At 48.1% G+C, this 16,852-nt stretch overlaps 1 protein-coding gene across 1 annotated transcript in view; it reads right to left on the reverse strand.

Annotated features, from left to right (window-relative positions):
* Positions 1–16,852, reverse strand: part of PIK3AP1 (phosphoinositide-3-kinase adaptor protein 1) — a 79,670-nt gene that overhangs the window by 7,891 nt on the left and 54,927 nt on the right. The window contains exons 9-12 of the mRNA XM_065407952.1: positions 12,395–12,490; positions 3,935–4,117; positions 2,795–2,860; positions 1,117–1,322 (exon numbers count right to left, since the gene is read on the reverse strand). Of these exons, the coding sequence (XP_065264024.1) occupies positions 1,117–1,322; positions 2,795–2,860; positions 3,935–4,117; positions 12,395–12,490 (551 nt within the window). The remainder of the gene's footprint in view (positions 1–1,116; positions 1,323–2,794; positions 2,861–3,934; positions 4,118–12,394; positions 12,491–16,852) is intronic.

A 16,852-nucleotide genomic window follows, 5' to 3' on the forward strand; every position in this document is an offset into this window, starting at 1 on the left:
GCGAGTGTTGCAGTGTGGAGAGAGGACAGTCTCAGATGACACAGCCTTAAAAAGGAGGCAACCCTATACAAGTGGAGACACAGCAGTTGCACCCGCTAGGCAACTGAATCGAGTTTAAAACCAGAGCAGCAACTGTGCTCCACCCCAGGGAGAGAGGATAACAGGGTGGAAGGAGGCAGACTTGACTCTTAAGAGCTGTTCTTGTCTCCAAAGAACATCCCAGCAAACATCTGCTGGAACGATGGCAGCAGACACAGAACCTGCCCCCAGCAGGCCTTTAATCTAGGGAGAAGTGAGGGGTTCTCATGAGGCCCTCTGGATAAAGAAGACCACCCCTGGGCGAGAATGAGGTGGAGGAAGTGGTTTGCTTTTGTCCTGCCAGCACCTACAGGAGTCTCAATTTCCATCAGCCCCCCACAGCGCTCTCGCAGACGCCAGGGCTGGCTCTGTTGCAGCGTGAACGAGAGGCTATGCTAGGAGCTGGCATCACATTTAAGGTGGGAATGCCGCTATGGCTGGAATATGAAAAATTAAGACTTGGATGCTCATTTCCAGACCCCCACTACAAACTGCTGAGTGACAGTAACCCTATGAATCTCTCATGGACTAGTCACAAGTTAGGTGCTTTTTCCAAAAGCAGGTTCTCCTGAACACCCTGAGAGTCATCAGTAGGAAGTCTCTGGAGGCCATAGGTGGGGGAAGCCTTCTCTTATTCTGGCTTGCAAAGTGCCAGGGGAGGTTCAGCCCTTACCCCCTCTCCCTCCAGGGATTAGGCACAAAGTCATAACCTTCTGATGGGTGTGGGGTGGCCTGTCTGATCTTAGTTGGATGGGGCTCAGTCCAATTCCTGGTAAGCAGGGATCCACATTACAAAAGTCACCCCCACAGTCACTGGTCCCTCGTTAGGCCAATTCAGAAGGGAGGCCAGTGACTGAGCAGGACTGGGGACCCCCACAGGGACAGCCAATCCAGCTCAGAGGTGAGACCTGCTGGTGGGGCAATTTCAGAGACACTAGTAATGCTGGCTGCATTGTACCTATTCTGTAAGCAGAGAATGGAATTCACCAGCCCCGAACTAGCTAAGAAGGTGTTTTTAACCGTGGTAGACGCCTGTACCTGTTGGAACCGGAATGATTCCGATCTCTTCTTCTGGTTCAGTTGCCACTCCTTAAAATGGAGCACGGCTTCATCAACATTGAGTATCCCCATCTTGACTTGTTCCTGTAGTGTAATTAACTGCCGCTGACCTGGGGTTTTCATCCCAGCGAATGGGTCGTATATGCTTGATTGTGACTGGTCCCTGACAAGCCTGACTGCAGGCTCTGAAAAGAGAAAGTTAAACACGTACTGAGCTTGGGGTTGTTTTTTATACTCAGGGACACAGAGATTAGCTGCCCCACACCATTATGTTACTGCAGGGGTAGAGCAGAGATTCTTAACAGACAAATCAGGAAATGCCAGTGTCTGGTTCCAACAACCTAGGTCTCCTGTCCCAGGTGCTTTCTGTGACATGCAGCTATTTAGTGGTATTCCCATAAAATCTAGAGGCCCTGGCCAAAATCAAGAGCCCTTGTTTGCAAACACATAGTAGAGACTGTCCTTGTCCTTAACAGCTGGGAGTTTAAATAGATGGCACACAGGATATGAGGGGAAACTGAGGCACAAAGCAGGGCAGTGACTTGCCCAAGGTCTCCCAGCAGGTCAGTGGCAGAGTCAGATCTCCTGACACCCAGCCCAATGACCTAGGTAACTAGAATAAGCCGCTTCTCAACCACTAAGAGCAAAGACCTGCCACTGCCAGCCTGAAGATCTCCAACACTGTGGTTTACTGGATCCACCACTGGACTGAGACTCAGGCCTGAATTTTAGTCTCAGCTCTGCCACTGGCCTACTAAGGTGACCTGGACAAGATACTTCCTCTCTGCCTCGGTTTCCCCATATATAAAATGGGAATAAGTATACTGACCTTCTTTGTAAAGCATTCTAAGAACACTTGATGAAAAGCCACCACGACAGAGCCATGTATGACTATTAAGGCCCCAATTTCAAAATCCAGGAAATTGTGGGTGGCTCAGTACCTATCAGAGTCAGACCCCTGAGGTTTGGGTACAACACTAGCAGCATCATGTAACGAACAGTGTAAATCTAATGGGACAAACCCTGAATACAGGGTTTGGCTGCTAGGAAAACACCAGCTCTATAAATGGAGCATCCTTCCCCGACTTTGGGCAGGCCAACTTCACTTTTCACTGAAAAAGCTGGATTATTTTCTGTTTACACTTCTTCATTTTCACTGATTATAACAGCGATAGTGACCCCTGAGTCCGACACTTCCTGACAGCTAGTGAGTGGCAACTGATAAAGCTGGTTGTTAACTACCGGGAAACACACCCTGTCTTAAGGCACTCCCCTGAATGTCTTAGAGCACTTTAGTCTAAAAGCAACAAAATGAACTAAGGATGTATGGCCCAACAAACAATCATACAGGTACTGGCATGCCTCATTGGCGACAAATACAGCCCCACTCCTATTACCAGCATAGAGGGGTGAATAAACCACCTCCCAGTGACAATCCATAAATAAAGCAAATAGCTAGCCTTGCAGTCACAAAGCTAGGATCCTCCCTGGCACTCTGTCGTAGGGAGCCAAAAGACCGATGGGTGAGGAGTCATGCGAGCACTAGTGGAGCTGGTCAGCTCAGTGGCACATACACACACTTCATTCACATTAAATTCGTTTGCCAGCTTTCCTCTTGCATTATTGGAAAGTTCTCTGAAACAGACACCTGACTTACCTTTCTTAATCTTCCCTGCAGAGACATACAGATTCCCAGGTCTTTCGCGAGCTTTCCCTGCAAATACTATAAAACAGGTATTCCTTAGACACCTCACCACATCACAGACAGGACAGAAATGGTAAGGTTACACACAGGAAATCGAGCAAACCCACTGAAGTCAAGGGAGAAAATAAGACAAGGGACAGCATGGTAGAAACACCCTTCCCGTGGACAGAATTCAACCATGCAATCCATTCCTAACACAGGACTGAATACATTTTCCAGAGATGTTTTAGTGTCAGGCCTGCTGCTGGATGCCCCTTTAGATGATGCTCCAAAATTTGGTTATAATTTTTTTTTTAAAGAATCGCAATGTGTGTATTCATACAAAACATTATGATGGAGAGTTCTAAAGCTGCCTAGAAGATAATTGCACAACTCGCTTTAATTTCAATGGAGATTGTGCATCTAAGCCCCCTAGGTAGCTTTGAAAATTTCAGCCATAATGGATGGTTTTGTCTACATAAGAATGGCCGTACTGGGTCGGACCAATGGTTCTTATGCAGACAAAGCCATTTACATTTCGCCTTACCTTTTCAGAGGAACTGAAATAAAATTATCTTCATGGTAGGGAGTGTTATCTAGTAGTTAGAGAAAGGGACTGGAGTCAGGACTCCCAGGCTCTATTTCCAGCTCTACGGATTCAGTGACACCTTTACATAGTCTCTGTGCCTGAATTTGCCTATCAGCACAACAGCCATGCCATTGTCTACCTTGTCACTTTAGGCACTTCCCAACAAAACTGGGTCTGTCCAGAGCAGACCATAGCTGATCCTGGCTTTGGAAGCCTGCAGTCCGACTGCTTACACTCAAGCCAAGACCTCAGGATGCAAACACCACAGTGTTTTGGGAGAGGGAAGAAGGGTGAAATCCAGATCTGGATCCCAATAGGAGGCCCATCTCTTATGGAATGAACCAAGAACCTAGAGGTGAATAATCTAAACTCTGGGGATTTTGGAAGCCAGACGAGGATTCTGATCAAGGTCTGGGAGGTGGGCCCATCGCTGTCCCACTTCTACAACAGGTACTCCATGCAGTATCTGCTCTGCTCTGTACTGCTGGGCACAGAAATACAGATGGTTCTGGTACAGGACTCACCTTTGGAAATGTACAGCTCCTTCTCTTGATGAAGGGAGCTGGAGTCAGGCCTCGGAACAGGAACCGGAGGTCTGTTGACCATTTCCTGAGGGAAGTCATCCTGCTCCACAGTGTAGTAAAGTTCATCCTCACCGCACTGCTGGTAGGGATCATCCTCTGAATCTGGCAGATCTTTGCTACTGCCTAGAAAGCAACTAAAGTCAGTGAGACACCAAGCCACCCAAAGCTGTGCTGCCATCTGCACTGTAGCTCTCATCAATCACACAGCACACTGTGCCTGATGACATTGGCCATAATTGAATGGAAATAGACACACTAATTTTTTCAGTGGTTTTTAAGTGCCTAGAACAGTTCTTTATCTGGTCACCAATGTCTGGTAGTGGGTTAAGTGCCTGAAGTAGGTACCACCTTGTTTGGTGCGGGTATTTTCAACAGTGCCTGTCCTTCCTGGATCATGAAGGACTGTGGTGAAAAGCTGTAGGGCTGTAATAAATTTGGGATGTTAACAGTGTTTGTTGCTTACATTAGTCATCTGCCATCTACTGGATCCCAGCTGCTAGTGAAACTATCACAGCACTGGGTTTCAAAGGCCAGCATCTTAGCCGGGGTTAGTATATTTACCAGCTGCTGAAACTGACCAAAAGTTGTGTTATCTGAGGAGCATTATTCCTTTCTCTGCTGCAGCCACTGGCCGCTGCCAGGCGGAATACTGGCCGAGAGGACTATGAGTCTCTTCTGATAAGAAGTAATTCCTGTGTTCATGTCTGCGTATTCACTAACTGGAACGCTGACGTCTTGGCGTGGGAGCTGCACCAAACCACTTGGATCCTCTCAGTGGAAGAAACCCACTCTGGTACTTACATGTGGCCCACCCTGAGCGCCTCGCTATCTTTAACCTATTTATCCTCAGCACCCCAGTGAGGTAGGGGAGTGCCATTGTCCCCAGGGGGAACTGAGGCTCAGAGAGGTTTAAATGACTCACACAAGGTCACAGCATGTAACTGAACCTGGGTTTCCTGAGGCCCAGGCCCAGGCCCTAGTCACTGGGTCACCCCTCCCCCTTCAGTGAGGCAGGTGACCCAGGGCTGACTCTGCATGGCTGGCAAGGGCAGGGGTATGTGCAGAGCAGCTGGGGGATTAGTGTTACCAGGGGCAGTTCAGTCTTGTTCTGCTTCTGAGCTGGTGACGTGGGGAAGCAGAAGAGGAGCCACCAGGAATCTGAAGAGTCAGAGAGGCAGTAAGGGCTGGGGACTCAGAGCATGTCGGGGAGGGTGGCGGCACAGAGTTGAGGGCTGACTTGAGTCGGAGAATGCAGAGGGGCAGGGATCAGAGCCGGAAGCCAGGCAGGCAGCAGCAGAGGGGCATTTGCATTTAGCCAGGGCATCCAAGAGGGCAGCAAATCAGGTTTCCCAGTTGGATTTTCTTCCCTCCAGCCATGCAGTAAGAATCACACTTCCACACTGGCATGAAATCCACGGGCCCACTGTGGCCTGGCCAAGCCATGTTCATTTAATCCTCCTGACTTGACCTAATGGCCAGTTCCTCCGCTAGGCCCACGTGCCCTCCTGAAGGCTCAGAGCAGCACAGGCAGGTACCAGCCTGCGGCAGGTACCAGCCTGCGGCAGGCTTTCCCAAAGCAACACTCAGGCCTAGTCTATGCTTATAAGGTTTTCCGGTATAGCTCTCCTGACAAAACCCACCTAGTGCAGACCCAGCTTATACCAGCAAAAAGTAGCGTTTGCCAGTATAGCTTAGCACACCTTGTTTCGCTTGCCAAACAAGTATAAATTCTACCAGCAAAAATGCCGGTATAAGCCCTGGCCTCAGACACCTGTTGCTCTCCAGAAAGCAACAGCACCCGGTTCACCCAAGCAACTCCCCCGATACTTCCTAGCTGATCAGCAGCACAGTCTCCTGAAAATGATCCCTTGCCATCAACCGGAGACTAGCAACAAAGAGTGATTAAGATACTTAGTGGCTGGAATTCAAAGAGGGCTTCATAGCTGCATGGCTATTAATTATTTGACCTGCACAAGCAAAGAGTAAGAGGAATCCAACCTCACACAGTTTTATTTCTCCTTTCTAGGCCGCTATTTTCCACAGAGGTCTTTTTGCCTACGCATCCCCAGCTTCCCGTGGTATGGAGAAATGCCCCAGCTTTCCATAATTAAGGTTTAAGATAGCCTCCCTGTACAGGCCAGAATTTGAACAAACACCCTACTAACTTCATCAAGCGATCCATCCGAAGTTATGTGAAATGTTTTACCCAAGGGCAGATCTTGGATGTTCAGCATTTGGTACAAGCAGGATAAGCCATTTTAGAAGCAGTGTTGCCAAAACATGGTTTTAGCATGAGTGACACAGCATGTGGTGTTGGGCAATCAAGAACCTCTGCTTTCATTTAAATAAAAAGCCAGCTGATAGCCCTCATAGTTCTGGAGAAAAGCGTGAAAACCTGACCTGAGCGTACAGTAAAGGCCCACAAAGCAGAAAGCAAAGAAAAATCTCTCAGTCTCATGATCTTTGAACACTTACAACTGCCCACACTGGAGACAATGGGGTTCAAGATCCAGATTTTGTCTGGATCTTTTTATAACAGCCAATCAATTTAGGTTCTGGTTACAATTCTCCTTGTCAGTCCTACATTCATAGTTACCCATGCTGCTTTAAAAACATCATCTTGTCTGTGTGAAACTTGGCAGAGAGGTAGGTGTTGAGTAGAGCTGGTGTAATGGAGAGGTGTTTATTTTTAAAAGGTGTTGGATTTAGGGTCATTGTTAGCTGCTGCTCACACTAAAATGTAGAACATTAACTGTGCACAGGAGCCTGGTTGGTGGATGGGCGTTGGGTGCACTTAAAGCCTTCTCCCGGTCCCACTCTTGAAAAACACCCCCAGGCACCCCTCTTTCTCTCCCTGCTCATGGCATTCTCTGCACCTGAAGAAGACAAAGGAAGCATTCGTTGGACTCTAGGGGAGGGGTCCAACCTGTGAGTTTGGACAGTTATCTGCTGAAGCATGTGGTGAGCAACATTGCTTGCATCTAATATAGTTTGTTAAGTAAGGCATTAGTAACTGCCTATCTTTCTTTATCTTGTAACTTTCCTGACCTTTATGCCTCACTACTTGTACTTAATTAATAATAAACTTTTGTTTTACTATTTGAATAATTAGCTACAATTTAAACACCCTGGATTAGATAAGACACTATTTGAGCGAGATCTTCTCTCTTTGAAATCTGGTATTTAAAATCTATTATTCCTTTAAGGGAATATTTTATCTGTACCATGGGCTGGGCGGAACAGGACATACAATTCTGAGGGAAATCTGGGACTGGAGGTGTGTTGGGGTCACCCTGCAGTACAACCCAGGCTGGTGAGAGCCAGCGTGTAACTCAAATGTGGCAGGCAGACTTCAGTTACACACAGACACTCGGGTTTTGGTTTGCAGGCTGGAAGGCTGTTTGTAAGCAGCTCATGTGGGAGCTACTTTAGCAAGGCATTGCAAGGCACCCGAGGTTGCAGGGCAGGGGTGACACAGCCCTCTGTTGGTCTGGACTGTACCCTGGTGTGTCACACCACATGACACCTCAATTAAAATTTTGTCATTATATGGAATTAACAGGGCACACATTAGATGGATTTAAAACTGGCTTACAGAGAGATCGTAAAATATAGTTGTTAATGAGAGAACTTATTGGTCCAACACTGTCTAGATCTTTACCAACAAAGATTTTATATCATTGTCTAATATCTCCCCATGAATATTAAAGTTTGCAGATGACACAAAGATCAATGGGGTACAAATAACAAGGAGGATAGGTTACTGTTAGAGTGATCTGAATTGCTTGGTTAAATGGTCACAATCCAATAGAATGTTTTTTAAATGCAGCCAGATGCAAAGTAATACCTCTGGGAACAAAGGATGCAGGTAACAGCTACAGGACGGGTGACTCTGTCTTGGAAAGCAGTGACTCAGAAAAGGACTTAGGATCATCATAGATAATTGACTCAACATGAGCTCCCTGTGCGATGCTGTGGCTAAAAGGGCCAATGTGGTCCTTGAATCCTTAGATTAGACAATGACGTAATCCTTCAAGTAGAGGTAGGGAGGTGATTCTGCCTCTGTGCACAGCGCTGGTAAGAGCGCTTCTAGAACACTGCGCTAAGTTCTGGTGTCTGCACTTCAAGAAAGTTGTGGAAATATTGGAGAGAGTTCAAAGGAGGTCATGGAAATGATCCAGGGGCTGGAAAACAGCCTTACACTGTGAAGCTAAAGGAGCTCAACTGTCAGCTTATCAAAAATTAGGTGTATAGGTACTGACCCAAGGAAAAGAGCTCTCAGAGCAGGGGGCTTTGCAACCTTGCTGACAAAGGCAGAGCCGGATCCAATGGTTGGAAGTTGATGTTGCACAAATTCAATTTTGAAATCAAATGCAATTTCCTAGCCATGAGGGTCAACATTAGAGCGGTTTATTGGGGAGCAGGTGGACTCATCTAGTCTTGTCTTTAAAACTCCAAGCAATGGTATCTTTCTAAAGAATATGCTTTAATCCAGTTTCTGGAGGAAATCCTATGGCTAGAGCCCTGTGCGGATACAAAATTTGTATCTGCGGATGCGGGAATCTATGGCTATAAAGTGGATATCCACGGAGCTGCCGGGCTCTACCAGGAACTGCAGCAATGAAAGCAGCAGCATGTGGGCCGCAGCTCGCAGGAGCCAGTGCCCAGCCCGGGCAGCTTCTCTGGCGTGGCTGTACCCCCCCCAGCCCCGCCCACTGGAGTGGGCACCAGGCTGACTGGCAGCTGTCCCTGGTTGCACTAGTGTGTGCAAACAGCTCGCATGCTCCCGGACAGGAGATGCATATGATGAATGGGGCTACATCAGCAGTAAACAAAGCAATCTGCTACAGGTGGGGATGGGAAGAAGACTTCATTTGCATTGTAAAATTGCACCAGGAAACATCCCATGGGAAGGGGACACTTGGCTCAAGATGGCATTAGCCTCTTGGACGAGAGAGGAGAGCGTGTCTCCCAGGAGCCCTTCCTGGCTCTAGACACCAGGACAATGAACTTCGGGTTATCCTTCACCTGAGCATTACACCTGGAAGAATGACTTGAGGTGAGAGAAGGACTTTGAACAAAAGACTCTGTCTTGTTACATTTGATTTTAGCCTCAGGAGTGTATTTTTTTGGTTGGCTGTCACCATTTCTATCCCGATTCCTTCTCCTTGGTATCACATAAATCTAGGTCCTGTTGTTAATAAACTGCTTTTGCTTTTACAAAACCGTCTCAGTGCCATATGTTACACTGAGGATTTTACCCTCTTGTTTATCTTGCAGGCTGCTGTGTGTTCTGTCTCTTTGGAGGCAGCAAAGTTGATCACTTCTGCAAGGGTCCGGCGAGAGGGACTGGACGCTGCAGGGGAGATGGTTTTGGGGAGGACTGGGGGGCTGGAAGGGCTGTCGGTGTCACCCTGCAAGGAGGAACCAGGCTGGTGGAAGCCAGGGTGAAGCTGTTGTGCTGTGAGCAGGCTGCTGGGGCCAGGGCTCTGAGCACAGCGCAGAAGCATTGAAGGTTACAGGGGGTGACAGAGACCCCCTTACTGGCCTGGGTGATCCCCTAAAGCCTCATATCCACACCCGACATTTATGAAAAGGAAGAAATCAAATAATTTTCACAGGAAATTTCGGGGGGGGGGGCCCTCAACATTCCCCCCCCCCAAAATAAAAATAAAAATAAACTGGCATTTTGCAACCTGCCCTAGGCCTGGCACAGATTCTAAACGGTGACCAGACAGCAAGTGTGAAAAATCGTGACGGGGGGTAATAGGAGCCTATATAAGAAAAAGACCCAAAAATCAGGACTGTCCCTATAAAATCGGGACATTTGGTCACTCTAATTCTAAACTTCTTAAAAATTAATTGAAACAGGGTCCTTTAAGGCCTAAAGTAATTCAAAGTTTTACTTGAAAATCCATTCTGTGCTCAGAGAGCTGTTACTGTACATTTGGGGAGGATCCACTGTGCTCTCCTCAGAGAACAAAGAGCTGAGATCCCTGCTTTCAGCGCAGAATTCAGCTCAGCCTTAACAATGGAGCCACCTCCATAACATTGCATTCACATGTATGGCACCTAACCAGCTGTATATTCCTGTGTGTGTGTGGATACAAGGACACGGTATAATTTAAGTTAATATCTCTAGGAGTGGCCAGGAAAGGGTTCCCGGGGACAATGTGGGGTGCGTGACTGGGTGTGCTGCTGGAACTGGGAGACCAAGAGAGTTCTAACCGGTGTGCTGCACATAATACACTTCAGCAGAGAAAATCCAGTTCCTAGGCACTGAAATCAATGCCCCCCCCATCACAAAAAATCCCGGCATATAATATTTACTGGGCCTCTGGCTAGTTTGACTTCTTGGAATTTAAGAGCCCTTTGCATTATCTGAACAGTTCTGAAAATTAATATTTGCCTCCTCCTCTCCCCAAAGAAACTTGGTCTACGAATGCCAACTTTGTCATTAGGTTGTCTGGCCCAGGAGGTGTGTACAGTCAAATCTGCTGACTTCAGTGACAAGAAAATGTTTGATTGTTACCTCTTAACCCAACAGAAACACACCTAGCAGAGGGAGCTGGATTAGATTCCTTCTTGTGCAGCCACAGGATTGTTCACTAAATTCTATGAGTTGCACCTACAGACAGTGCGCTTGCACAGCATCACTAAAGGCCTAGTTTGACTTGCAGAAACTTGGGCTTGTCGACACAAACATCTAGTTCTCGGCAAGCTGAGGTGTGAATCTACCCCACGCTAGCCTGCCGTGGACTAACTGTCTGAGTGGACACTGCTGACGCATTTGTTAATGGACTTTGATCTAGTCTTTTTTGAAACGGGACTAGATTAAAAGTGCATTAACAGTTTGTTAATGTGTCCATGTGGACAGCTGGTCTGTGGCAGGCTAGTGCAGAGTACATTCACACAGGGCCGGCTCTGGCTTTCTGGCCGCCCCAAGCAAAAAAAAAAAAAAAACCGTGGCGGCCAGAACAGCAAAGCAAAAAAAAAACCTGCGGCACGGCCGGAGCCAGGGTGCAGGGGGACTCCCTACCCTGCAGATGTGCCCCGGCTAGCGGGGGGAGGGAGAGGGAGTGGGGGGAGAGAGAGAAGGGGGGCGGCCAGGGCTTCAGCCGGGAGGGCTCCGCGCCTCTCCGGTTGGCGGGGAGGGAAGGACGCGGGCTGCCCTGCCAGGCTTGCTGCAGGGCGCTCCCGTCCTCCACGCCGCTGCCCCCTACAGGGCGGCCGGAGCGGAACAACAACAACAACAAAAAAGCGGCCGTGCCGCCCTAGGATTGGGCAGAATGCCGCCTCCTACAAGCTGCCACCCCAAGCACCAGCTTGCTCGGCTGGTGCCTGGAGCCGGCCCTGCATTCACACTCCTGCTTGCCATAAACTAATTGTCAGCGTAGACAAACCCTTAGTTGCTGGTGATGTGAGAAAGGGATATAATCCAGACTGGCTCTCAGGGTCCAGGCAGAGTTCGCAGGGATGCTAGTTAGGAAAACCTGAGCATGTTCGATATGAAACCTGGAGCCCCATTATGTCATTTCCACAGAGTAGAACCCCTTCTGGAGCATCGTACGTGAAGAAACCATATGGGCCAAAAGCTTTCAAGACAGGTACCTCAATTAAGCACCTAGCAGAGGTCTGGTCTGAGAGGTTCTGGACACCATCCTTTCCCACTGAAGTCAATGCAGAGGCCACATCCCTATCTACACAACCAGGTAGTTGAGGATAATAACTAGCCACCTCTTAGTCAGAACTCAAACTCCTCCCCCAGGCAGATCTGCACTCGGGCACCTTTAGGGGGGCTGATGTCCTCTTAACATGGAGAGCAGAAGGCCACAGAAAGGCGAGTGTATACAGGAGAACCTCCCTGTCTGAATATTCACGTCACTTAATAAGGGGGGAGGGGATAGAACCAGAACTGGATCTTACTCTGAGTTAAAACACAAATCAAGTTGGTTATATATATATATATATATAGAGAGAGAGAGAGAGAGAGAGATACCTATCTCATAGAACTAGAAGGGACCTTGAAGGTCATCAAGTCCAGTCCCCTGCCTTCACTAGCAGGACCAAGTACTGTCCCTGACAGGTTCCCCCCAAATCCCTAAATGGCCCCCTCAAGGATTGAACTCACAACCCTGGGTTTAGCAGGCCAATGCTCAAACCACTGAGCTATCCCTCCCCCCTGTGACCCTGCAGATACGTGAACCACCTTCCCTGCTGTACTGAACACTTTGCAGCAGATGGGGGAAATACCCAGTGCAGCGGAGCCATTCACCTTGAGCACTGGGGATTTGCTTCTATCCTTACAGAGCAGGACAAAATCTCAAACAGAATTTATTTTAATTAACCCTAAACCCCCCCCACCACTTCCACTCTCCATCCCCGCCCCCCAGCTCTCACCTTCTAAAAATTTGCGGATCATAGAGTCTTTTATATTCAGAGAAAGCTGGTCTCTAGCGACTGGGGCTTCGGGTTTTGACTGAAGCATCTCTACATCTGGAAGAACAATTGGGAAGAGTAATCCGTTAACTATGTCTTCAACCACACCGTGTTTTCCATTAGCTGTTCACAAACCCAATATGATTAGCGGACCTGAGATTTCTGAAACACCCAGGCCCACTGACCAGTCACTCGACTTTAGGATGGACAATTTGGACAATTCCAAGCACAAGTATTTGCCTCAAGAGATGATTGTGGGGCTAAGTCCCAGTAAGACTAGTGAGAGTTCCATGCCTAGTCTGAAAGGAGAATGTACTGCATTGTATCCAGTCTAAAACCATGTCTACACTACGGGGACTCTAGCACCATAGCTACATTGTGTAGATGCAGACTGTGGCAATGGGAGGGGTTTTTCCATCACTGTAGGAACACCACCTCCCCGAGCGACAGTAGCTAGCACAACGGAAGTTAGGTCGGCATAGCTATGGCACTCCGGGGTGTGGATTTTTCACACCTCTAAGCACCGTAGCTATGACAACCTCCATTTTAAGTACGGATGAAGCCTAATACCCCACACTGGAACAGTAGAGCAGTGACACTACAATTACGTCTAAATTCTAACCCTGTCTTTATTTGCCCATAACTTCCCAACACTTTCACCTTTCAGACTGAAATTTCCAGGTGTTGTTCCTGCCTGGAGGAGACTAGTGTATAGAAAGGTTCAGCTGTTTAACATGAAGGCAGATATGCTATTCCCACCGAACAAGTTTTGTGTGATGCTCTGCAGCTGAAATGGCTGGAGAGGAAATTAAGACTGTAAGCTGTTTAGGATAGATAGAGACTGTCTTTACTACAAATCTATACAGCAGTTAGTACAATGGACCCCCAGTGTGGTTGGAGCCTCTAGCTACTAGCAAACCTGCAGGGGATGGGGGCAGTGCCAGGGGGTAAGGAAAGGCCTCAGGAAAAGCCAGTAAGGTCTAAAAGGGAACAGACCTTGACTGCTGACTAGAGGGTCCCTGAGCCGGAACCTGGAGTAAAGGGTGGATCCGGGTTCTCCTGCCAGCCACTGAGGAAGTGGCACTCTGCGGCAGTGAATGGGAAGACTGCCCAGGATTGCTGAAGGAAGGGGAAAACATGTAGAGTGACCTGGCTGGAGAGCCAAGTCACAAAGAGGCAGCAGCAGCAGCTCATGGAGCAAGAGTGGGGCTCCTGACCCAGAGAGAGAGGTGGAGAGACGGCGTGCAACCATGGGAAGGGTGTTGACCTTGCATGCTATATCCCTGAGTGACCAGGAGGAGGCGCCATCCTAGCAGGGAGTGGAGCACCCTGCCACAGACTCCTATTTAGGGAAGCATGTGAGCACATTCTTCCGGGCTTTGCTGATCAGGGATGAACTTTAAGAATGTTAAGCAAGTGCTTTAACTATTACAGGCCCCATCTGTGGAAATGCATGTTTTGCTCAAGGTTGGTTTTACTGTGGCCAAGTTATAAGCCACTGAAAGTCGCTCTCTGCTCAGTACGTTTTGCACAGGGTTTCTGCCAAGTTCCTCAAGTGTGCAGCTAAGGAAGGCCATTGCTGTACAGGCAGAGGCGAACAACAGATTGAGTAGTGGAGAGTTCAGTGAAGGTGCCGACAGGGCGTTGAGGATTAGCTACTGTTTGGAAGACACTTTGGGCTGCTCAGCTGGAGTTGGCTATACACGTCCAATGTTTCAGCATTAGAGCGCATGTCTTTGTACAGAAACTTGTCATTTTTATCCAAGTAATCAATAATTTTAACAGACTGGTATTTACAACTTATACAATCAGGCATGAACCAAGCCATTGATGTATGGATTTCGGAGTGGAGTAGACAGCATTGGGAGTGCAAAATTCCTTTCCTTCTCTGCATAGAAAACAAAGAGACAGTCTCATGTTCCCCTTTTTTTTCAGTGCTCTGCAGAATCATTAGACCAGCACAGTAACAGGAAGTTGGGGAGCTTTCTATTGCGTAGCCAAATCTTTTCACCATGTAGTGTCAACTACCGGAGATAACTACTGCATAAGAAGGCTACTGCTTTTCTGGGTAAAATCGATCTATCTAGCCAATAAGTTGTCAATCTATTTCAGACAGAGAAAATCTTATACCAAGGGATCACTGTTACACTTGGTTAGTGAGTGACCCATGGTAGAAACCAGATCTGCTTTATGGGGCATTAGCCAGGATTAGTTAACAACTCACTAATCCCACCAACTGTCTGTAGGGTATGTGTTCCGTTTATGGGCTGTTCTTTTTTTCCTTTCCCAGTAGAAGGCCAAGCTGATTTTGCCAAGGATGAGTGAAAACTGTAACAGGGATCCTAAACTTTGCCCAGCTGAGAGCCATGCTGGAAACTTGCCAGGAGTCAAAGGATAATACCCAAGTGGTATGAAATACAGCAGCTTATATATTAGACACTGCTGTACTGCAGACTCCAAATGGACAAAAATAAGAGGCCAAAACACCAGAGGTAGGTTATCCCCATGCATTGTCCCATATACCTGACTCTGTAGGAGGATGAGCTACAAGTATAAATAAAATATCAAGTATGTGACATTACTCAGTGAAGTAGACGAAGGGGTTAGTGGCAGATCACAGGGAACTGCAGACACTGACTGGGGGAAGAGAGATTAGCTTCCCGGATGTAGGCAGGCTCTTGGGCTTGCCTGACAGGCAATTACCACATCATTGTCTCCTGGCATACAGATCTGCCTTGTATACAGATTACACCTATTAATGTTCTACCCATGTCACCAGATCGAGCTGAAGCCTTGGACATCCCCTAGATGGATTATCTATTCCCTTTACCTCATCAGAAATGAGACTCTGGGGCAGGGATTAGGGGGAGAAGAGTCACCCACAAAGTCTGGGCCTCACAGCCAGGTGCCCAGCAATAGTTTGCAAGTGACCCTAGGTTTGCTTGAGCTAATCAGGGGACCTAGGGTGAAGGATCTTGTGGTGTGAAGCCAACAGGGAGAGGAGAAGCCATGCTGGAATCTCAGGTGTCATGCTACGTAGGATTTAAGATAAAAGACAGCCTTCTGATTTCCCTTCCCATTCTGTGCAGCGACTCGAGATTTCATGTGGGTTAACAGCTTCTCACTCAGCCAGTAGAGCCTTGGACCTTCTGGACGTTCAGTCACTGCCCCTTGGTCTTAGAGACACCAACTATACACATGGGCTGCCTCAGTGCATGGCTGCACTTGCCTTTTATGTTAGCACGTAAAGAAACCCCTGCCCCCTTCTCCATTAAGTCTTCAGACACACTTGTGGTCAGCTATTACCGAGCACACACAAAGCCAGCTGTGTTCAGAGGTCAGTTCTCTATTACTTAACACAAAGACTTCAGTGTTTTGCCATAATCCCACCCCAGAATTTTAAAGCAGTTACATTTTGTGCATTTTGTACATTTTGGAGGAGGGATAGCTCAGTGGTTTGAGCATTGGCCTGCTAAACCCAGGGTTGTGAGTTCAATCCTTGAGGGGGCCATTTAGGGAACTGGAGTAAAAATCTGTCTGGGGATTGGTCCTGCTTTGAACAGGGGGTTGGACTAGATGACCTCCTGAGGTCCCTTACAACCCTAATAAAAAAAAAAATTCCCTTTGTTCACCTCAGGAAGACAAGAAGGCTGCAGTTCTGTGCACTACCTACAATCCGTAGACACAGGTTAGAAAAACCTTGTCTATGCGGGGGGAGGGGGGTGGAAATAACACAGCTCACTACGACGGGAAAAGACAATGTGAGCAGCTAACAAAATCCACTCTTAGAAAAGATTCAGGGGTTCTGAAACCTCGTTCTGCACTTCATGGCACAGTCATTTAAAAGCTGCTGTTCCAGCAGTGTCCCTTCCAGAGGGGGCTTGCAAGATTAACTATTTAACTCTCTAAAGCATGAAGCTCTGGCTGCATTAGTTCCTGCACCTGGATGCTCTATGGTTAAGGTAACAGGGCTGGGAATCAGGCAGACAATCTGGTGCCCCAGATCTTTGTCCAAGGTCACATGCACACAGCAACAGAGGGAAAGTGACATGGTTATTTACCCATCTAAAATAGAGTTAATGCTCCTCAGGTGGCCGGAAGCAGGGGTACCAGAACAAGGAGGACCAGGGGGCCATGGTCCCTCCACTTTTTACCGGACGTAAGGGCAAGCCACAGGAGGATGGTGCGGGAAGGAGTGAGTGGTGGGTGGAGCCTCGGGGGAAGAGGCGGTGCAGGGGCAGGGTCTTGGGGGAAGGGGTGGGGCGGGGTGGGATCTCGGTAGGGATGGGTGACATGGAGGTGGGGCCACAGTTCGAGCGCCTGTGGTCCCCCCACTTTTAGGGTGCTTTGGCTGCTCCTGGCCGGAAGATTGCAGTTTGTTAAATGCACTGAAGTCAGTGGATGCCAGGCCCTAGAGAG

The sequence above is a fragment of the Emys orbicularis genome, chromosome 7 (genome assembly GCF_028017835.1).
Source record: "Emys orbicularis isolate rEmyOrb1 chromosome 7, rEmyOrb1.hap1, whole genome shotgun sequence".
Classification (NCBI taxonomy): domain Eukaryota; kingdom Metazoa; phylum Chordata; order Testudines; family Emydidae; genus Emys; species Emys orbicularis.